General features: G+C 43.7%; 1 protein-coding gene across 1 annotated transcript in view; it reads right to left on the bottom strand.

The window, feature by feature from the left end:
• Positions 1-660: 660 nt before the first annotated feature.
• The window catches only part of NAGK (N-acetylglucosamine kinase), a 32,489-nt gene continuing 9,235 nt past the window's right edge, over positions 661-23,914 (bottom strand). The window contains exons 5-10 of the mRNA XM_077478059.1: positions 23,050-23,160; positions 19,679-19,791; positions 14,989-15,076; positions 11,487-11,584; positions 5,729-5,807; positions 661-5,358 (exon numbers count right to left, since the gene is read on the bottom strand). Of these exons, the coding sequence (XP_077334185.1) occupies positions 5,168-5,358; positions 5,729-5,807; positions 11,487-11,584; positions 14,989-15,076; positions 19,679-19,791; positions 23,050-23,160 (680 nt within the window). The 3' untranslated portion in view covers positions 661-5,167. The remainder of the gene's footprint in view (positions 5,359-5,728; positions 5,808-11,486; positions 11,585-14,988; positions 15,077-19,678; positions 19,792-23,049; positions 23,161-23,914) is intronic.

Below are 23,914 nucleotides of genomic sequence, written 5' to 3'. Positions count from 1 at the left end.
TAAATATGGACCTAGCTGGATGAGCCTCTATCACTTCTGGAGGATCTTGCCTGGCCCCACTGTAAGTTTTCTGGATGATCCGACTCTCCAAGATTACAAGGTTTTGTTGTAGATCTTGAGGACAAAAAAGGAGATTGGGGAAGATTGCTCTAGCTTTCCTTTTATAGATTTAAACAGGTCCTGTGGGTGGTAATAGGTGTGTCGCTATATCACATGTATGCTGCCATGTTAGCGCCAGGAAACCATCTTTAACATTACAGAACAGGTCCAGTTGAATGTGACCGCTACTAATTACACTTAAATATTTTTCCTGCCAAAGTTCTGCTAATTTAAATTTTTTTTTACAATCAGTTTTTTTACGATCTAGAGGCGATTCAGTTTGCATTGTGCGCTATATAAGTATTTAATTCATTCATTCATTCAGTGAAGTTGTACTAATAGCAGCTAGACCCGGACTCTATTCCGACTCTTCTAGAAAGCCCCAGTGTTGCTTGAAAAAAAAATGCAAACTTTCTCTGATACTGGTTATACATTATGTCAGATGGTTAATGTAGTTTGCATTAACAAATACAGCATTTCTTATAAAATTTTGTTTAAAAATTGTTTAATAGTGCTATTAAAAGATGTGCAAATATCTCAAGCCCAAAAATGTTTAAAAAGTTGGGTACAATGTTTTTTTTTATTGAAATAGAAAAAGAACAGATGCAAAGTTCCCACGCAGGGGAAAAATGTAAAACAATTTCAAATGTGTGAACAAGATCCAAAATGTAAGGAGTCATACAATTATGTAAACTGGTCCCTCATAAAATAGCCTCCAATGTATAAAGTGCACTTTGTGGGGTTACAATGCCTTGCAACATCTGATTAGCTGGCCGCCCTGCCAGATAGCTTCACAGTAGCAGCAAGGCAGCAAAAGGTGGAGTTGCACTTTAAGGATCCCCAGTACTGTCATAAAAAAAGATAAAGAAATGTGAAGGATGAGAAGAATTTTGTGCTTTTAACAGATGAAGGTCTTGGTGCATTTTGGAAGGGTCATGTTTGCTCCAAGCCTGTGTGCCTCCATTTGTTGTCATTGCAATTTTGGCAAGTTAGTCTAGGACAGTGATGGTGAACCTTGGCACCCCAGATGTTTTGGAACTTCATTTCCCATGATGCTCATGCACTCTGCAATGTAGTTGAGCATCATGGGAAATGTAGTTCCATAACATCTGGGGTGCCAAGGTTCGCCATCACTGGCCTAGGCTGAGTTTACAAAGCTGCTCTGAGGTTTTGATTGACAGCTGAGCTCATTGCACCCAACTCTGCCACAAGCCAGCCTGCCAAAGCTGCCAAAGCAAGAAAGCAACAGATTGGGACATGGGACCTAGAGTAGTCAATACCTGATGAAATTCTGCCATATAGGAACGGTTCAGTTTATAAACTGCTCTCTCTGTTTGTGCATGGTGACTGGTCTCGTCTCCCGCCCCCTCTAGTTTTCTGCAGGCAGCCTCTAGTGGAACCTGCTGGGCCCCTCACACAGCTCTGCTACTTTTGCCAGCTACTGTGCGGGTTCTCAAAGGAATTTGGGGAAAACTGATCTCGGAAGCATGACCGGTGCACAAATACTTGGTTCCAGTCCCATTTTTTTTAATCTAATGCAGCCATTTTCAACCAGGATTCTGTGGAATCTTAGGGTTCCTTGGACTGTGGCTGACTGACCTACCAGCTGGTGATTCCAGCATAGTTCTGGGTCCAATGCCAGTTGTTTTAGTAGCTGGGTGGCATTCTGACTGCCACTGTAAGGGTCGCAGCCTTTCCAGTGGTAGAGGTCTTCTTCGTACGGACATCCGAAAAATTAATTTTAGCAAGGGAGTCCAGAAAACTATTTCAAGGGTTCCTTTTGAGTTAATAAAAAAAAAGTTGAAGGCTGATCTAATTGGTCATTTCATCTTGCTCCATCCTTCCTAGGATAGTCATGTGTTGCTTCCTTCTGCATATGTTTACAGGTGGGGGAGACTGGTAGAGAAAGAAATGGAGCCAAGTTGCCTAATTTTGGCTAAAAGTCAAAACGTATGTCAGGCTTGGTTCATGCTAGCTGACTCCAAAGTTGCGTGACATTCAGTCAACTTTGGAGTTTGACTTTGATTAGAATTTACACTCTCTGGCATTAAAGCCGTGTCGAATAAAAAGTACAGGAACCTTTTCTGAAGTCGCAGCAACTTCAATAGTGTCAATTAGAACGGCTCTCATAAAGATACATGGCATTTCACATATCCTGCACTTTTAAATCTCAAAGTTGGATCCTAAGTCGCTGGAGTGTGAACCGAGCCTAACACGGCTGTTTACAGCTCATTCACACTTGTCATACGACATCAAAGTTGCATGACAAGTCATACCCCATGTTTTCCAATGATAACCATTCATTTATGTGCGAGGTAAAGCCGTAGCAACTTCAAAAGTAGTTCATGCACTACTTTGGACTGACTTTCATTCAAATTGAGGGCTGTAGACTTCAATGTTAAGCCTCAAAAGTTGCATGAAAGTCTTACCTGAATGTTTTACATGCAACAGTGGGTCCGACTTTGCAGAGGGACAACAAGTCACATCCAAGTCGCACCCATCCAAAGTTGTGTCAAAGTTGCACTCCAAAGTTGCACGACTTTGGAGTTGTACAAGTGTGAATGGAACCTTAGTCTGCCTTGGTTGCACATTCTTTGGAAAGGAGGAGTGTTTGAAAAAGCTGATGGAGGGAAGTATAAAGGCACCACTGTTACAGAGCATTGATAGGTTTACTTTTAACATGACAGCTCCAAAATACACAAGGGCAGATTTACTAAAACTGGAGGGTGCAAAATCTGCTTCAGCTCTGCACAGAAATCAATGAGCTTCCAGATTTTTTTCTCAAATCTTAAAGTGGTTGTAAACCCCATTCATTAAATTTGACCTAAGCACATATATCTGTAGTGCTTACTTATCTCTCTCCAAAGCTCCAAGTGCTGTTTTTTTTTTTTTGCTCATTTCCTCTGTTATCAGGAGAGTCACTTCTGACAAGTTCTCTGACACAGGAGATAACAGCATTTGAAAATTTGTGCCGGGAGGGAACTTAGAGGGAAATAAACATAGAGCTTGACTATTCAGAGTACATCTATGCATGTTCCTCTGCCTATGTTCTGCCTTTGTTCCTCTGCCTATGTGGAGAGGGGGTGTGTGCATAGGCGTGTGCACAGAGCGTGCCGGGTGTGTCCAGGCACACCCTAATCAACCCATGCGCATTGATATTATCGCTCTATGTAGCAGCAGGAACATGGGAAAGATCTTCCTCTTACCGGCTCTGCCATAAGAGACGTGTTTATGCCCTGCTCTTTCACTATGCCGGCAGGAGGATCAATGTATTGGGGTCATATATTTGTAGACACACACACATACATGCTTTAGGGTGCACACCTTAATGCAATAGGCTGTGCACACTTAACGGTGTGTGCCTTTCCTCCAATCAGCTCTCATACATTGTAAGGGGGAAAAGGGCGGTGGGACTTTAAATGAAGCACATAGGTATATGAAGATAAATAATAACAGCAATATTCAGTTGTGTCGCCATTGTGCCAGCACATTTTTTGTCCATCTGGCAGCCGATTGGAGGGATCTATTTGGCACGAATCTTGGCCGTCCAATTGTTGGCGCCTCCTTTCCCCAGCGCACGCCTGCGTAACGTTGGTGGGCGTGTGGCAGCCGTGTCAATATAGGCTTCATTCATGGGAGGTTGATTCACTATGGTGGTCCTACTTATATATTCCCTATGGCTCAAACTGCATCACTGTGGATTGGAAACTTTTTATGGTTTAGTCTCAGGTAATTTGTACACCCTTCAATTACCAATCACCTTTTATTGGATCTTTTTGGTAATTGGTTTCTAGTTAATCTTTTTCATGATTTTACTTTATAACTTTCAATACTTCACCACCCTTGCAACCTATCTGCACCTGCTCGGATTTTACCGACACTACTCACTACAATAATAACACTATTTGTCCTACCCTCTACCGAGTGGAGGACACATTGCACGCTATATGTATTGTATTACTCTCACAGTAGTCCGTGTCTGGTTTCAGTATCTTGGTTACCCAGGACCCATTTTCACCTTTTGGAAATCTACCTCCCTGGATTTTGTCCTTGCTGGGCAATAAGCCATTCCACACCACTTCAGCTCCCAGTAGTGATGCCCCTAGTGGGTTTCCAATCTGTAGTGCCACACTTTCATCATACAGCTACGTCTGTAAATATTTTAGACTGTGGGGCCCTTTATGGGTTTAATTTTTTATTCCTACCTTTCATTACCAATCCCCTTTCCTTGGCAGGGTCAGACCATATAGATATTTCCTCTACCATCATATATTACATACTCCAAGCCACGTGCTTGCTCCTGAAGATTGGATCAATCCATGAAATGCGTAGAGCTGTTTAATGCTGTGTCTCTACTTGTCATACTCTTCATATATGCATTATGTGATATCAACTGCCTATTTTATGTGATGATTTGTCTTTATTTTAATATATTTGTGTATATATCTCGATATCTCAACTGTACTGATTCCATCATGCATTATGATCACTATTATATATCAGAATATTGCTGTTATTATGGTCATCAATAATTGTATCTTCATATACCTATGTGCTTCATTTAAAGTCCCACCGCCCTTTTCCCCATTCATTTAGACAGGGATGGAGGCACTGGATCTTACCAGGTCACGCCTCATATAAAGTCCCAAACTGTTCTTGTTCCTCACACATTGTAAGCCTAGACTCCCAACCCACTGCTGAAACAGGAAGAAAGATTTACAACATGATGTGCACTTTCTAAAGAGCGTAGAAAGGGGAAGACAGCAGATATATAAGTAAAACTTATGTAAGGAGATTTGTTTCAGCTCTGTGTATCATCTGAGGCTGTTCATGTCACTGGGTATATGAGGGTTTACAACCACTTTAACCAAACAAGCCAAATTTAGAAGCGGATTGGCTACCATGCGCAGCTGCACCAAATTTTGCACTCTTTAGCTTTAATAAAAAAAGAGTCTTCATCACTGGAAGATTGAGGTAGACCATATCTCTCCTCTACCTACCCCTTCCATTATAGGTATTAGTAGAGTACATGAGAACCAGGATCACAATGTAGAGCACATCCCGCGGTCTATGTGAAGGAATGGGTGTAGAAGATATCCACGTTATCTTGGTAGTTAAGAGGCAGATCTTGCCCGATGTTCTTGGCTCCCAGATAGGCTCCTCCCACAGCTGATGACTGCTTGAGCCTCAAGAGGCTGAACCGCTGCAGATCATTGCCATGTTGGCTGCTCCGGGCTTTGTCCAGGACCTGAATAAAACCTGCGCAGAAGGAAAACTAGTTAGTGCACCCAAGACCTGTACATCATAATGTTTGATCAGCATGCTGAGGCTTGTTCTTTGATTCGGGACCCACAAGAACTGCAGAAAAAATATCCAGCTTTTTTTCTTTTTTTAATCACACAGTCCCCCGTGAACATGAAAACAGACAGCGGTGGTTGGCCAAGTTTGGCTATGTAACTCTAATCATTTCCATCGCACATACCTGTGGGTGGGTATAGACAGATGCTTGAGAAAGAATGCAAGACATAAATCCCAACTCCAGCTTTTGTTTGGAAAGTAGGGTTAGAAGATCTCGTAGGTTGGAGGTTTCTAAGGATATAGTGATTTTGGATTTAAATTATAATCTCACCCTCTTTCAGGAGGTCCCAACTGTTCCACACAGAGCCCTCAGCAAGCACAGGTAGACCCAGTTCTCCTTGGAATAAGACCTACAAGGAAGAAGACACAATCAGCCCAGGGCCACAGAGGAGAACGATCATCTAAAAAGAGAATGGGCCACCAGAGATCTGCCCATCTGAATACCCATCATGAACCAGATCTTACACTTGGGCCAGATCTAAACCATAGTGGGGCACCTAAAAACAAGGTTTAACGTATAAATAAAAGGGGACATTTTTTTATTTTTTTTTTGCGTGTTGAATAGAGTTGAGAGGGATTAGAACCGCTGTCGGGCTTTTATTGCTGTCTGTGACCCTGTAATAGGAGATTCACCGTTTGTCTTGTTTACCGTTTGCACCGAGTGTAAAAGTAAAAAAAAATAAAAATTTGGGTTGTCACCAGAACAAGAATAGAGGGGAAATACTCCAATGGTCATTTCCTCACTTTGAAGTTCACTTACTGTTTTGACTATGAGACAGGAAGTGAAGGGAAAATCACCCCAATGGGATATGAATGTAAAGAAAACAAAAACAGTCGGGTGTGTAACCCTCTTAGGCTCGGTGCACACTACAACGACTCCACGTGCCTTACAGTGCAACTTTGGAATCCGACTTTGATGTGACTTTTTACACTCTGTGGCATTAAAGTTGTGTCAAAGTCGGACCGAAGTAGTGCAGGAAACTTTTCTAAAGTCGGATAGACTTGTGTAGTATCAGTTAAAACAGCTCTCATAGGGAAACATTGAATTTCACATGTCATCCAACTTGGGGTCTCACAAGTTGGATCCTACGCAACATCAGAGAGAACTGAGCCTTATGCCACACGATCGGATTTTCCAACGGAAAAATCTTGGATGGTTTTTCCAACAGAATTCCAGCTTGCATACGCACGGTCAAACAAAAGTTCTCTGAGCTTTTGACCGTCAAGAACGCTGTGACGTACAACACTACGACGAGCCGAGAAAATTAAGTTCAATGCTTCCGAGCATGCGTCGGAATTTTGCTCGTTGGAATTGCTACAGACGATCGAAATTTCTGATCGGAACTTTTTTCCGTCGGGAAAAATAGAGAAACTGCTCTAAATCTTTTGCTGGCGGAAATTCTGCCAGCAAAAGTCCGATGGAGCATACACACATTTGGAAATTTCCGACCAAAAGCTCACATCGGACTTTTGCTGGCGGAATTTCCGATCGTGTGTACGGGGCATTACTCTATCTAAAATGAAAAAAAAGTTTTGCCTTTAGTTCTACTTTAACCTCTTAAGGACGGCCCGCTGCAGTTGTATTGCGGCAGGTTGGCTCCCCTGCATGAACCACCATCATTGTATGTCAGCTCATGCAGGCGCAGTTGCGGGCGGGGTTGCACCACCGGCAGCACGCTCTCGAAACCTCTGCGGGAGCATTCCCGTGGATCGGGCGGACTCGATGTCCACCGGCGATCGTGGTAAGGAGAGGCAGAACGGGGAACTGCCTATGTTAACAAGGCGATTCACCATTCTGCCTAGTGACATGAGAGAGAACTACTGTTCCCAGTGATCGGGAACTGAGATCTCTGTAATTTGCTTGGCAGCCCATCCCTCCAACAGTTAGAACACGCTGAGGGAACACAGTAAACCCCTTGATTGCCCCTAGTGTTAACCCCTTCCCTGCCAGGGTAATTTTTACATTGATCAGTGCATTTTTATAGCACCGATCAATGTAATAATGTCACTGGTCCCCAAGGTGTCATTTGGGGCCAGATTTGTCCCTAAATCCATACCATAGTTTGTAGACGCGATCAATTTTGCGCAAACCAATCATACGCCTATTGCGATTTTTTTTTTTACCAAAAATATGTACAAGAATATATATCAGCCTAAACTGATGAATAAATTTTTTTTTTTTTAATATATTATTTTTTGGATACATATTATAGCAAAAATATAAAAAATGTGTTTGTCTTTTTTCAAAATGGATGCTCTTTGTTTATAGAGCAAAAAGTAAAAACCGCAGAGGTGATCAAATACCACCAAAAGAAACTTCTATTTGTGGAAAAAAAAGGACGTCAATTTTGTTTGTGTACAGCGTCGTACAATCGCAAATTGTCAGTTAAAGCGGCGCAGTGCCGTATTGCAAAAAATGGCCTGGTCATTAAGGGGGTAAATCCTTCCGGTCCTTAAGTGGTTAAAGCTCAACTCTGGCTACAAAAACGTATCTAAAGTGGAAGAAAAGCCTTAGACGAAAAGCAATCCATAGGACAATTCGATTCTCTTTCCTTCCATAAGTGGTAGGAATTGCTCGATTCCCCCATCAACACTGATGGTGTTGATGGGGGAATCCCTCCCGCAGTGCTATTGCATTCTGCCAGCGGTGGGAGGGCCAGGGAGCTTCCCGGCTGGCATAACACAAGGATTACCGCTGGTGGCTATAGCTGTGAGCAGTAATTGCATGCAAAAATCTGACAGGCTGGTTGTACCCAAGTCAACTGATGAATTGATGAGAGTACAACCAGCATGTCCATAGATGGTTCAAATCTTGGCTGGCCCTTGCTTTACTGGCCGCGATTTGATCCATCTATGGGCTAAAGTCTAACTATTTTTAAAAATGTTCCCTCCCCTGACTCCTACCTGAACTGTCTAACCTGCATAAAAAAAAAAAAAAAAAAAAAGAAGATCTATGTACTTGCCTATTTTAAATCCGCTCTGGTCTGGCCACGTGATCCTGCAGCTCTGGCTCAGGAAACCCTTCACAACAGCTGGGAATTACAGGAGCCCTGACATTGTTGGTGCTCCCTCCTCTCCCCTGCAGCAGCCAGCAGCCGCCACCCTGACACAGGGGAGTCGAGGCTGTAGGATCACAGGAACGGACCAGAGTGGATTACAAGTACACAAACTTTTTATGAAGGGGGGGGGGGGGGGGGGAGGAAAAAAATTGGAAGAATAGTTAGACTTTTCTTACACTTAAAGTGGATGTAAACCCAAATTTCTTTTTTTTTTTTTTTATTAAGGCTTGTACCTTGTACAGTATAGGATTTCATGTCATCTGTGCCTAGTCTTGTCACAAAGAGTTAATCCAGCTCTGAGCAGTCCTCTTATCTTTTTTCAGTGAGATAAAAACGGTCAGACAGAGAAATAGATGTCTATTTTCCCCCCTTGCTGTGAGTGACAGGTGATTTACATATCTCATGCACGAGTGTGAGAAAGGCATTGTGTGTACTTCAGATCCCCTCCTTTCTTCTGGATGTTAGTGATCATGGGGCATAATCCACAAGACCAGCAGAAGTTCAGTGTAAGAAATACACAGGAGAAAATGCATGTTGATAAGGGGAGACTACTGACATCACGACTCCACCCACCGAGCTCTGGACAACAGACCCACCCACAGAATCTACAGTTTTTCGGGTCTCATAACAGACAGAGGGGAGACCTTTGACAGGTGAGGATACATGCAGGTGCCATGTATATCCTTATAGATAACCCCTATGGCAGTAGTTTAACCATCTCCCATCCAGGCCATAGCCGAAAGATGGCTGCAGCGCGGACCTAATTTGCCGGGAGGGTGTCCACAGACATCCTTCTGTGCCCAAGTGGCCTGTGTGCCCCCTGTAGGGCATGCGCGGTGTGCTCTGTGATCAGCGATTCTATGAGACTCGGCTGATTGCAGATCGAAATAAGAGGTCGATCCAGGCACCTTACCACGTGATCAGCTGTCAGCCAATGACAGCCGATCATGTGATGAAAACAGAGCTGGTAATCGGCTATTTTTTCTCCTCGCGCTGTTAGCATGAAGAGAAAAAAAAAAAAAAAGAAAAGCAGATCACTGGTGGCTGTGAGAGGGACATCAGTCCCGATCGTGGAGAGCCTCTGCAGAGGCTTCTGTGCCACCTACCAGTGCCCACAGTGTTACCTATAAAAGTCACCAAAGTGCCTCATCACCAGTGCTGCCTATCAATACCACCTACCAGTGCCCATCAGTGTCGCCTTATCTGTGCCCATCAGTGTCGCCTTATCTGTGCCCCCTCATCAGTGCTCACCAGTGTCGCCTTATCAGCGCCCACCAGTGCAGCCTCATCAGCGCCCACCAGTGCAGCCTCATCAGCGCCCACCAGTGCAGCCTCATCAGCGCCCACCAGTGCAGCCTCATCAGCGCCCACCAGTGCAGCCTCATCAGCGCCCACCAGTGCAGCCTCATCAGCGCCCACCAGTGCAGCCTCATCAGCGCCCACCAGTGCAGCCTCATCAGCGCGCCTCATCAGCGCGCCTCATCAGCGCGCCTCATCAGCGCCCATCATTGTCGCCTCATCAGCGAATATCAATGAAGGATAAAAATGACCGTTTGCAAAATTTTATAACAAATATGAAAAATGTTTTTTTTTCCCATTTCTGTCTTTTTTTTGTTTGTTTAGCAAAAAACCCAGTGGTGATTAAATACCACCAAAAGAAAGCTCCATTTGTGTGAAAAAATGATAAAAATTTCATTTGAGCACAGTGTAGCATGACTGCGCAGGGTGACCGGTTTGGGCTCCTCCCCCTCCTGTACTTTTCTGCAGGCAGCCTGCAGTGGGTGGATCCAGCTGGACCCCTCCCACAGCTCTGCTCTCTCTCCTTGTACAGGGTGATCGTCTCCTCTCCGCCTCCCTCCTTTAGTTATCTGCAGGCAGTTTGTAGTGGGTGGAGCCTGATGGATCCATCCCACAGCTCTGCTCTCTCTCCTTGTGCAGGGTGAACAGTCTGGTCTCCGCCCCCTCTTGTATTTTTCTGCAGACAGCCTGTAGTGTGTGGAGCCTGATGGGCCCCGCCCACAGCTCTGCTCTCTGCACAGGCTATGTACAGCACAGCAATGATGTCACTGCTACTTTTACCGGGTAATATCTGGGTTCTCAAAAAGGTATTTGAGGAACACAAAGTGGATTTATATCCTTTGTGGCTTTTGAGGCTTAGATTTCTATGAGAACTTTAGTGCTTGGGGTTCTCCTTTAAGATCTGAAGAACAAACCATTTTCAAATCAAACACCCTTTTTTAGATGAAAGTTTAACCACTTAAATATCGGCCACAATGGCTCTCCTGCGCGAATCGCCGTGGGTCTACAGCGGCTTGCGCAGCCTCAGTTGCGGGCGGGGCGCGTTCGCTCCTGCTGCAGGAGCATGCCCGCGGGTCAGGACGACGCAATGTCCTCTGGTGGCCCGTGATTGCCTTGTACACAGGCAGAACGGGGAAATACAAATGTAAACAAATGCCTTAAACCTATCCCCTATTTTGTACACGCTATAATTTTAGTGAAAACCAATCAATATACGCTAATTGAGATTTTTTTTTTATACCAAAAATACGTAGAAGAATACATATCGGCCTAAACTGATGAAGAAATTTTTTTTTTTTTTTTTTTTTTTTTTTTAAGTGGGATATTTAATATAGCAAAAAATATTTTTTTTTTCAAAATTTGTGCTCTTTGTTTATAGCGCAAAATAGAGCAAGTAAAAATTAATTATTTTTTTCCAAAAATTTAGTTTTTTTGTTTATAGCGCAAAAATAAAAAAAACGGCAGAGGTGATCAAATACCACCAAAAGAAAGTTCTATTTGTGGGGAAAAAAAAAAAAAAGGACATCAATTTTGTTTGGGTGCAACGTCGCACGACCGTGCAATTGTCAGTTAAAGCGACGCAGTGCCGTATGGAAAAAAATGCTCTGGTCATTAAGGGGGTAAAACCTTCCGGGCTGAAGTCGTTAATAAACAACAGAATAAGAGAGTTACCTTGTCAACTTTGGGAAGTAGAGCAACAACGTGACTGGCCAGGATCTCACCAGCGCTCCGAAAAACCCAGCGGCACAGAGCATCTCCTTTATTGGCTCCTGAAATGAAATAAGTGATGGTTACATGTCCAGCACTACTTACTATAAATTTCAAAAGTAAACCTGTTAAAAAAATAAAAAAAAAATAACACTGCAAAGGGGAACAATAATGACAAATATAATTCTGCGCAAACCAATCAATATACGCTTATTGTGATTTTTTTAATATAAATATATATATATATATATATATATATATATATATATATATATATATATATATATATATATATATATATATATCATTTTTATTTTTTTTTAAATTGTCACTTTTTTTATTTTATAGCGCACAAAAATAAAAACCGCAGAGCTGATCAAATACCACCAAATAAAAGCTCTATTTGTGGGGAAAAAAAAGGACATCAGTTTTATTTGGGTACAGTGTAACTGTCAGTTACAGTAACGCAGTGCCTTATCGCAAAAAAATGGCCTGGTCATGAAGGGGTAAACCTTCTGGTGTTGAAGTGGTTAAAGAAGAACTTCAGTCCGCCTACAAGGTGTCTCCACCACCCTCCTACCCCTTTTGGGAGCTACCACCATGTCGCATGCACAGATGTGCCCACTGGCTCTGATTAGGCTTTGGGCTCTGGCAGAACTCGTCGGCACCATCTGCACACTCACAGGGCGTGGGAAGAAATTCTTGCCTAGGCGAGAATTGAGCAAGTGCTGCTTTAATAAACTCAGCTCTGAGCTCCATCATAGCCTAGGTAAAGATCACATGAGTTATGGCGATCAGCTGTATAGTACAGTAAGTGCAGTAAAGTGCAAGTACAGTAAAACCTCAGATTGCAAGTAACGCGGTTTACGAGCGTGTTGCAATACAAGCTATTTATTTTTTATTCTGGCTCGATTTGCCAGTGTTATGTCTCACAAGACGAGCAGGATTCAAATCCTCTGGGGTGTGCAGTACCGCATGTCGCCAGAGGTGGAGGGGCGCCGGAGACACTTGGTTCCCGAGCGGTCTCCGGTGCCCCCTCCACCTCTGGCCACATGCGGTACTGCATACACTAGCAGTGACACTGGAACGCATTATCTGAGTTTCCATTGATTTCTATGGGGAAACTTGCTTTGATATACGAGTGCTTTGGATTACAAGCATGCTTCTGGAACGAATTATGCTCGGAATCCAAGGTACTACTGTATATGGTTTTCAAATGCATAGACCTTAGACACAAATCAATGAGAACAAATAGGTCCAGCAACAGAGCGTATGCACAATAAGCAAATATGGTTACTGTGCATCCATTCTGTTTCTCTCGTGAATTAAAGTGTATCCAACTCAAAAAGCAAAAATTGTTATCAGCACATAAGATTGCTGGCAGGGCCAACAGGTACTTTTTTCTTTTTTGCACTTACCGAAGACATACGGTATAACAAAATGCTTCAATGGTAACTTTAAAGCGAAAGTAAATGCACATTTTTTGCAGGAAAAAAAAAAAGATGCATTTATTAATTTTTCCTGCAGGCAGATAAAGGGGTACAATGTCAGGATTCTGCAGACAAGCCCCGCAGCTTTCAGCCCGTACCTTTATACAAGCCGTCAGTTTCAAATCTGCGGGGCTTGTGAATGAACTACCAGAGCACTCATTAGCGCCCCTTGGAGTTAATTTGGAACTGCAAGCCATCAGCTGCAATGGGTGATGGGACTTGTAGTTGATTCATTCACAGGAATCTGTGAATTGAATGAAGTGGCCGCGGGGGCAGAGTAGATTCCCCGCTCTCTGTCACACCGAGATCAGCATCTAGGGGAAAGGCTGCAAGAGCTGAAACATTCTCCAAAAAGGTCAACTTATCTTTTAATAGAGACCAAAGAAGAATAGCTCTTTGTTGGGGTTTAGATACATCTTAACCACTTCCCGAAAGATGGCTACAGCGCGGGCTTACTTTGCCGGGAGGGCGTCATATGATGTCCTCTCGCGATCCCGCTGCCCACATGCCCCCTGCTGCACACAGGCGGCACACTCTGCGATTGGTGTGTCCTTCGGACTCAGCTGATCACAGATCAGGGTAAAAGGCCATTCACAGCGACCCTTTACCACTTGATTAGCTGTGTCCAATGACAGCTGATCGTGATGTAAACACAAGCCCATTAGTGAAGGAGAAAAATTACCTGTTGTCAAAATTTTATAACAAACGATGAAAAACTTTTTTCGATTAAATATCACCAAAAGAAAGCTCTATTTGTGTGAAGAAAATTAGAAAAATGCCATATAGGTACAGTGTCACGCAATTGTCATTCAAAGTGCGACAGCGCTGAAAGCTGAAAATTGCCCTGGTCAGGAAGGGGGTGAAAGTGCCCGGTAGACAAGAGGTTAAAGTGGTTCTAAAGCCTGAAGAATTTTATGCATGAAGGTAAAAAGCCTTCAGTGTGTTGCTCAAAGCCCCCCTAATACTTACCCAAGCCTGATCTCATTCCAGCGATGTGTAGGAGAGCTCTGGCTCTCCCCTTCTGATTGGATCAGATAAAGCAGCAGGGGCTATTGGCTCCCGCTGCTGTCAATCACAGCCAGTGAGGAGGGGGGCGCAGGGCAGAGCCACGCTCTCTGTTCATCCTATGGACACACAGAGCTGGCTTGGGAGCGAGCACGCATGAGTGCCCCCATGTTAAGTGGCTTGCTATGGTGGGCACTCAGCAGGGAAGGAGGAGCAAGGAGCCAGGGGGACGGAGGAGGAGCAGGAGCAAGGAGCCAGGGGGACGGAGCAGGAGCAAGGGGGACGGAAGAGGAGCAGGAGCAAGGGGGACGGAAGAGGAGCAGGAGCAAGGGGGACTGAGGAGGAGCAGGAGCAAGGGGGACGGAGGAGGAGCAGGAGCAAGGGGGACGGAGGAGGAGCAGGAGCAAGGGGGACGGAGGAGGAGCAGGAGCAAGGGGGACGGAGGAGGAGCAGGAGCAAGGGGGACGGAGGAGGAGCAGGAGCAAGGGGGGCGGAGGAGGAGCAGGAGCAAGGGGGACGGAGGAGGAGCAGGAGCAAGGGGGACGGAGGAGGAGCAGGAGCAAGGGGGACGGAGGAGGAGCAGGAGCAAGGGGGACGGAGGAGGAGCAGGAGCAAGGGGGACGGAGGAGGAGCAGGAGCAAGGGGGACGGAGGAGGAGCAGGAGCAAGGGGGGCGGAGGAGGAGCAGGAGCAAGGGGCCGGAGGAGGAGGAAGGAGCCAGGGGGATGGAGGAGGAACAAAGAGCCAGGTTAATGGAGGAGGAGCAAGAAACCAGGGGAAAAGTAGGAGCAAGGAGCCAGGGGGATGGAGAAGCAAGGAGGAGGAGCAAGGGGGACTGAGGTGGAGGAGGACCCAGGGGGATGGAGGAGGAGGGGCAAGGAGCCAGGGGGAAGGAGGAGAAGGAGAAGGGAGGAGGAGGAGAAAGGAGAAGAGAGGAGGAGGAGCTGTTCTGTGCAAAATGATACGTGATACCTTCTGCCAACTTCATGCAGAATCCAGCTATCTTTGACTTCTCAAAGTCCCGGTACAGGTGGGTGAGAATACCAAGCCGATTAGACACCTGCAATGAGAGAGATGAACAAATATCACTGGGATTATTACACTAGAATATTAACATGAACAGCTGGAGTGTCCCTAATTAAAGTGGAACTAAACCCACTGAATTAATGGTTTCTCAAAACAGTTCTATACAGTATAAGGTATCCCATGAATGACAACTGTCACAGCTGCTTCTGCTCTCAACTGTTAACAGTTAAGTCATCAAATGGCTGGTGTTTGTGCAGCACTATACCTGCAAATCAAACAAAGGCTAAGATGGCAGCGTCCTTGGCTGCTAAAGCAGGGGTAGGCAACCTGAGGCCCTCCAGCTGTGGTGTGGAACTACATTTCCCATGAGGCATTGCAAGGGCTGGCAGTTACAATTACTCCCAGAGGCATGATGGGACTTGTAGTTCTGCAACAGCTGGAGGGCCCCAGATTGTCTACTCCTGCTGTAAAGAATAGTATATCATTTTAAAAATGATTACATAAGTTTACATACCCTGACAGAATTTATGATTTCCTGGCCATTTTTCAGAGAATATGAATGATGACAAAAGTTTCTCTCACTCATAGTTAGTGTTTGGCTGAAGCCATTTATTATCAATCAACTGTGTTTACTCTTTTTAAATCATAATCACAGCAGAAACTACCCAAATGACACTGATCAAAAGTTTACATACCCCAGTTCTTAATACCGTGTATTGCCCCCTTTAACATCAATGACAGCTTGAAGTCTTTTGTGGTATTGGTGGATGAGGCTCTTTATCTCCTCAGATGGTAAAGTTGCCCATTCCTCTGGGGAAAAAGCCTCCAGTTCCTGTAAATTCTTGGGCTGTCTTGCATGAACTGCAGGTTTGAGATCTCCCCAGAGTGTCTCGATGATATTGAGGTCAGGAGACTGAGATGGCCACTCCAGAACCTTCACTTTATTCTGCTGTAGCCAATGACAGGTCGACTTGGCCTTGTGTTTTGGATCATTGTAATGGTGGAATGTCCAAGTACATCCTATGCGCAGCTTTCTGGCTGATGAATGTGAATGTTCCTCCAGTATTTTTTGATAACGTACTGTATTCATCTTGCCATCAATTTTGACCACATTTTCTGTGCCTTAGTAGCTCACCCCCCCTCCCCCCCCAAACATCAGCGATTCACCTCCCTGTTTCACAGTAGGAATGGTGAACCTTTCATCATAGGCCTTGTTGACTCCTCTCCAAATGTAGTGTTGATGGTTGTGGCCAAAAAAGCAAAATTTTGGTCTCATCACTCCCAATTACTTTGTGCCAGAAGGTTTGAGGCGTCTCTGTGCTGTTTGGCGTATTGTAAGCGGGATACTTTGTGGCATTTGCATAGTAATGGCTTTCTTCTGGCGACTCGACCACGCAGCCCATCTTTCTTCAAGTGCATCCTTATGCTGCGAACACACGACCGGACTTTATGGCAGACTAGATCCGACGGTCTTCCCGACAGACTTTTGGCGGACTTCCGATGGACTTTCTGAACGAACGAACTTGGCCACACGCAATCACACCAAAGTCCGACGGATTTGACTGTGATGACGTACGATCAGACTAGCATACAGACGAATAGATTTTTCGACTCGAGTCTGTCGGAAAGATGTGAAACATGTTCTAAATCTAAAGTCAGTCTGATTTTTCGACAGCAAAGGTTAGCTGAAGCCCACACACAATCGAATTGTCAGACGGATTTGTTCTATCGTACCTTTGCTGTTGAAAAGTCCGGTCACGTGTACACGTCATTATTGTGCATCTTGAAACAGCCACACCACATGTTTTCAGAGTTCTGTATTTCATCTGAAGTTATTTTGGGGTTTTTCTTTGCATCCCAAACAATGTTCCTGGCAGTTGTGGCTGAAATTTTAGTTGGTCTACCTGATCATTGTTTGGTTTCAACAGAACCCCTCATTTTTCACTTCTTGATTAGAGTTTGAACACTGCTGATTGGCATTCTCAATTCCTTGGATATCTTTTTATATCCCTTTCCTGTTTTATACAGTTCAACTACCTTTTCCCGCAGATCCTTTGACAATTCTTTTGCTTCCCCCATGACTAAGAATCCAGAAACGTCAGTGCAGCACTGGATGAAAGATGCAAGGGTCTGTCAGGAGTCCAGAAACTCATTGACCTTTTATACACACACACTAATTACAAGCAACAGATCACAGATGAGGATGGTTACCTTTCATAGCCATTCAAACCCCTTTGTGTCAATTTATGCACATGTTATCAGGCCAAAATCACCAGGGTATGTAAACTTTTGATCAGGGTGATTTGGGTAGTTTCTGTTGTCATTATGATAAAAAAAAAAAAAAAAAAAAAAAAATGAGTAAACACAGTTGATTGATAATAAATGGCTTCAGCCAAACACTAACCATGAGTGAAAGAAATGTTTTTGTGTTATTTATATTCTCTGAAAAATGGCAAAGAAATCATAAAATTCTGCCAGGGTGTGTAAACTTATGAGCACAACTGTATACAAACTCACCAGCCACTTTTAGGTACACGTGTTCAATTGCTTGGTAACACAAATTGCTAAACATCACATGGCAGCAACTCAATACATTTAGGCATCTAGACGCGGTGAAGATGACTTACTGAATTTCAAATTGAGCATCAGAAAGGCAAAGAAAGAAGATTCAGGTGACTTTAAAAGGGGCATCATTTTTGGTGCCAGACGGGCTGGTCTGAGTATTTAAAAAACGAAGATTTGCACGGGTATGTAAACTATATGTAACAGGGGGTTCTCTGGGGACCCCCTGATGTAAGGGGGGAGGCTCTCTGGGGACCCCAATGTAAGGGGGAGGCCCTCTGGGGACCCCAATGTAAGGGGGAGGCCCTCTGGGGACCCCAATGTAAGTGGGGGATCCACACTCAGATGTAACGATTTGTAAATATATATATTAAAAAATGCATACACACGCATGTATATTATATACATGTGTATGTCCGCCCAAGCGTATGACTTTCTTTACTTCACTGCTATAGGCTCTAGCCTGAGATCTTTTGTAGACCTAGCAACGCCCCTGGTGGGGGCCCTTCATGGTTTCTTCCACTGGGGCCCTGACGATTCTAGTTACGCCTCTGAGTTTGTTTGTTTTAAAAAGGATTCACTAATTCATGGTACATTTATTGTATTCTTTAACAGTTGACTTAAACATTAATATTTTCTATATTTTATCTAGCAATAATGATACAAATTCACCTGATAAATGGATATTTACAGTCCTTCATTACTAACAGTTTCATTTTTCCTTTTTTTTTTTGAGCACCAGCCACCACTGGTATAAATACAGCTGTTCTGTGAAGCCCTCATAGGTTTGTTAGAGAACCTTAGTGAACAAACAGCATCATGGAGGCCAAGGAACACACCAAATAATAGGTCAGGGATAAAGTTGTGGAGAAGTTTAAAGCGGGGTTAGGTTAAAATATCCCAAGCTTTGAACATCTCACGGAGCACTGTTAAATCCATCATCCAAAAATGGAAAGAGTATGGCACAACTGCAAAGCTAGCAAGACATGACCGTCCACCTAAACTGACTGGCAAAGTAAGGAGAGCATTAATCAGAGAAGCAGCCAAGAGGCCCATGGTAACTTTGGAGGAGCTGCAGAGATCCACAGCTCAGGTGGGAGAATCTGTCCACAGGACAACTATTAGTCGTGCTCTCCACAAATCTGACCTTTATGGAAGAGTGGTAAGAAGAAAGTCATTGTTGAAATAAAGCCATAAAAAGTCCCGTTTGCACTTTGCAAGAAGCCATGTGGGGGACACAGTAAATATGTGGAAGAAGGTGCCCTGGCCAGATGAGACCAAAATTTAACTTTTTATCTTAAAAGCAAAATGCTGTTTGTGGCGGAAAACTAACACTGCAAATCACTCTGAACACACCATCCCCACCGTGAAACATGGTGGTGGCAGCATCATATTGTGGGGATACTCTTCTTCAGCAGGGACAGGGAAGCTGGTCAGAGCTGATGGGAAGATGGATGGAGCCAAATACAGGGAAATCTTAGAGTTTGCAAAAGACTTAAGATTGGGGGGAGGTTCACCTTCCAGCAGGACAACAACCCTAAACATACAGCCAGAGCTACAATGGAATGGTTTAGATCAAAGCATATTCATGTGTTAGAATGGCCCAGTCAAAGTCCAGACCTAAATCCAATTGAGAATCTGTGGCAAGACTTGAAAATTGCTGTTCACAGACGCGCTCCATCCAATCTGACAGAGCTTGAGATATTTTGCAAAGAAGAATGGGCAAAATGTCACTCTCTAGATGTGCAAAGCTGGTAGAGACATCCCCAAAAAGACTTGTAGATGTAATTGCAGAGAAAGGCGGTTCTACAAAGTATTGACTCAGGGGGGCACCATACAAATGTACTCCACACTTTTCACATATTCGTAGAAAATTCTGAAAAAAATGTATCATTTTCTCAAAATTATGTGCCACTTTGTGTTGGTCTATCACATAAAATACATTTACGTTTTTGGTTGTAACAAGACAAAATGTGGAAAAGTTCAAGGGGTATGAATACTTTTTCAAGGCACTGTACATTCAGATTGTATAGTGTATGGTGAGCCATTAGAAATAGAAAAAAAAAAATGCTACCTGGAAGTAAGTAAACATGGCTTCCTGTACATAACTGATATCGCAAGGTGGTGGCACCAGGTTGTCTATGGCGTCAAACACAATTTTCATTGCTCGGTGGGAAATCCAGTAAGCTGCAAGAAGACAACAAAAGCAGTAATGTATATTGAACAATGGCCAAGGATAACGTGAATAATCCTAACTGCAGACGGGGGATGATTTGGCATATCAGTAGATAGCTGAATGTATGTATATGCGATAGTTGCCAAGTGGCCTAAACCTGCAGGCCTGTCTTGCAATTTTGACATCTCTATGCAGGCAGGGCTCCAGTCCTGAAGGATGCGGGACATTCTGCATAATTCATTTCAGCACCCAGGGCTGGAGTTAGGGCGTTATCTTCTGCCCGATGGCAATGGTGTCTGCATTCCAATGCCAACGTCATCTGGCTATTCCATCCAATGTCCACTACTGTCCTTGGGGCTTTTTTCCCCCCTCTCTGGATATTTTGTCTCACCAAATCTGGAGCTGGGCTTTTATTTCCTCCTATTCAGAGGAGATATATATATATATATATATATATATATATATATATATATATATATATATATATGTGTGTGTGTGTGTGTGTGTGTGTTTTTTTATTATATGGCCCAATGATTGTAAACAGCTGACCATTAAAATGAATAAAATGCCTGAAAGTATGTGGTGATTCTCCCCCCCCCCCCTTTCAAATGATTCAGGTTCAAGTGTTTCCAGTGAAGGGTACTGTCAATTAACCACTTGAAGACCAGGCCTTTTCTGGCACTTTTTGTTATATATATATATATATATATATATATATATATATATATATATATATATATTTTAGCAGGGACCCTAGGGAATACAATGGTGATTATTGCATTTTTTTTATGTCACAAGGTATTTGCACAGCAGTTTTTCAAATGCAATTTTTTTTAGAAAAAAAAAAAAAAATATACTCTTTAACCACCTGAGTACAGGACACTTACACCCCCCTTCCTGCCCAGGCCATTTTTCAGCTTTCAGCGCTGCCACACTTTGAATGACAATTGCGTGGCCATGCTACACTGTACCCATGTGAAATTGTTATCGTTTTCTTCACAGAAATAGAACTTTCTTTTGGTGGTATTTAATAACTCCTGTGTTTTTTTTTTTGTTTTGTTTTTTAAGACTAAAATTTTGAAAAAAAACAAACGTTTTTCTTAGTTTCTGTCAGTAAATTTTGTAAATAAGTAATTTTTCTCCTTCACTGATGGGAGCTAAGGAGGTGGCACGAATAAGCTGCACTTATGGGCACTGATATGTGGCACTGATGGGTGGCACTGGGTACAGATAGGCGGTACTGGTGGGCACAGATAGGCGGCACTGATGGGCAGCAGTGATGAGCATTGATGGAGAGCACTGATAGCCAGCACTGACTGGCATCACTAATGGCCACTGATTGCTGGCCCTTGTGGGCACAGACTGCTGGCAGTGGTGGGAAATCATTGCTGGCACTGGTGAGCACTTAATTGTAATCAGGGCACTGATGATCAGTGCCCCGATTACATACCTAGCTGTCACCTGTGAGGAGATGCCACTGATCAGCTCTCCTCTCCTCACACTCTGTCAGTGTCAGCTGATTACCGGCATCTCAGCCGATCACATACTTAAAGAGCCCTGGCTCTTTACACAGATCGGGGTCACACCATGTCCTAGCAACACGGCGCAGCCACGATCGCCACACTGCGCATCCCCGCGGGTGTGCGAGAGCGGTCGTTCTGGGAAGCCGTCATATGACGTCCACCTAGAACGAGAGCCATGCTGCCCAGCCATCATTTGACAGTGGGCAGTCGGCAAGTGATTAATGAATTAAAAAAACAAAAAACAAAAAAAAAAAAAAACACATGTATACCCTAATTTTTTTGTAGAATGTGAAAGATAATGTTACGCCGAGTAAATAAGATACCTAACATGTCACGCTTTAAAACTGTGCACAAGCATGGGGAAAACAAAAAAAATTGAAGAAAAATTGATGGTTTGCTTCCACCCTAGACTGGAAGTGACGTTGCTCCAGTCCTCCAAGGCCATAGAGACGATCAAAGACGATCTGTTTTTTTTATCACCTCTGTTACCAACTGGCTGCTATATTGAATATTTTCTTGCAAAATGATAGGCCCCGAGAAGCATTGGCGAGCAGCGGAATGCTTTAATGAGGAAGAGAATTCCACATGCCATCCATGCTGGAGTGAAGACAAAGACAATAAAACCACCACCGGTTTGTGAGGAGGCTTACCGGAGTAAGGAGACTTAAATGGGCATATGCTCAATGAGTCAACAAGGCATGTGGTGTAAACACCAATACACAAGACCTCCACATCCAGGCTCCAGTTCAGGATGGAACATGGTCCAATTGGTCAGGAGATATCACAGAGAAGCAGTCCTCACATGTAGCCAACTTGTCAGACCAAATCCTCTCAAGTGCTCAAAATAGCACAACCAAAAAAGAAAATATACTCCACATAGTGTGAATCCGTATAAACATAGAAATGTATTAAAAGTTGGAAACATTTAGAACGTAGATCAAGCGATTGAACAATTATGGTTTTGGTTAACGCAGTGACATCAGCAGGGCTCGTTCTGACGCTTTTCGTCAGAGACATCCAGATGATAACTCATTGAGCATATGCCCATTTGAGTCTCCTTACTAACCGGTAGTGGTTTTATTGCCTGTGTCTTCACTCCAGTACGGACGGCACGTGGAATCCCCTTTTTGGCTATATAGTTTATTTTCAATGTTTATCCATGGACTGTTGTATTCATGGTTTAAAAACCTCTATATGATGGAACACGGACTTTAGTCTGAGTGTAAATTTCACATCACTTTTTTCATGTAACCTTGTGGTCAATATATATATATATTTTGTGGTCTTGAAGTCGTTATTAATGCTACAACCTACAAACTGCACAGTTTGGGTAAGGAACCTTTTCCGTTTCCGCAGGACTGTACTCCATGCACAAAACCAACTCCATAAAGACATGGTATGATGAGTTTGGTGTAGAGAAACTGGAGTTGCCCTGACCTCAGCCATACTGAACACCTTTGGGATAAACCAGGTAATCTCGTCCAACATCAGTACCTGACCTCACAAATGATCTTTGGTACATACCATCAGGCACAATCCATAATCCAATTGAATGCCTTTATAGAAGAGTCAAGTCTGTTCTAGCCACAGGATGGTGGGAAAGCGGTGGGGGGTTTAAATGCCATATAAATATGCTCATGTAAATATGGTGGTCCACAACCCTTTGGCCATATAGTGTTTCTAAAATTACTGTACCATTATTGGAACTTTGGATTACTGGCCTTTTACTGACACAGAAGTACTTACCTGACCCTTCGTCACCCATTAGGTGACCCCATCCACCACAGCCAGCTACAGTGCCATCAGGGTTCACCAGTTTGCAGTTGGAACCAGTGCCGGAGATCAGGACCACTCCACCTGGAGGAATGAAAGAAGGAGGATTTAGTAAGGATGCCTTAAACAAATAGAAGTGATGTGCAGTTTTAGAGGTTGTGGCTTAAAGGCTTTGGATGCCAACTAGGTTAGATATGATAGTTTGTTTTGTACTAGAGTAACTTATGATAGGCAACTTTCAAAAACACAAAAAAAGTCCCAGGGAAGGTGTGCAGCAGGGGTCTCAAAACTTTCTAAACAACGGACTAGAAAGAAGAAATAGAAAAGGTCCCAGTGTCAGTGGAAGTAAACAATGTCCTCAATTTGGTATGTAGCAAGGTCCCAGGCCCCCTTTGGTCTAATGGGAACCTCCAGAGTTAGGGATAGCTGACATCCTTCTGTGTAGAGTGGGTTACAAGGCATGGTGGGTGTAGTGCAAAGTAGATATATGGGCGCCAGACACTTCTTGAATGCAAAGAGATTTATTGTCTCTTAAACAGAACTGTGGGAGAGAGGGTTTAGGGTCAGTACACCCTTTAGTAGTTGCAATGTTAATTGTCAGATTCCGAGACTTCTATAGGTAGACAGCCATGCAGGTAAAGACACCCAGCCAGCACATCTGCATGTGTAGACACACTGTCTCCTATGGCAACAATCTTGAACAGTTCCTAACAAAGGTTACAAAAGGTTCTTTCACTTCTTCTACAATCTCCTCTTGTAGATCTTTACTCAACTGAGCTCCTAGTCTCTCTCACTAGACTTGCTGATCCACTGCCACCGGATCTCCTGAGCTCTTCCA

The sequence above is a fragment of the Lithobates pipiens genome, unplaced genomic scaffold (genome assembly GCF_037356315.1).
Source record: "Lithobates pipiens isolate NorthernLeopardFrog02 unplaced genomic scaffold, aLitPip1_a1.2 Scaffold_13, whole genome shotgun sequence".
Classification (NCBI taxonomy): Eukaryota; Metazoa; Chordata; class Amphibia; order Anura; family Ranidae; genus Lithobates; species Lithobates pipiens.
The sequence above is the reverse complement of the archived record's forward strand: the minus strand, read 5'-3'. Positions and strand labels throughout refer to the sequence as shown.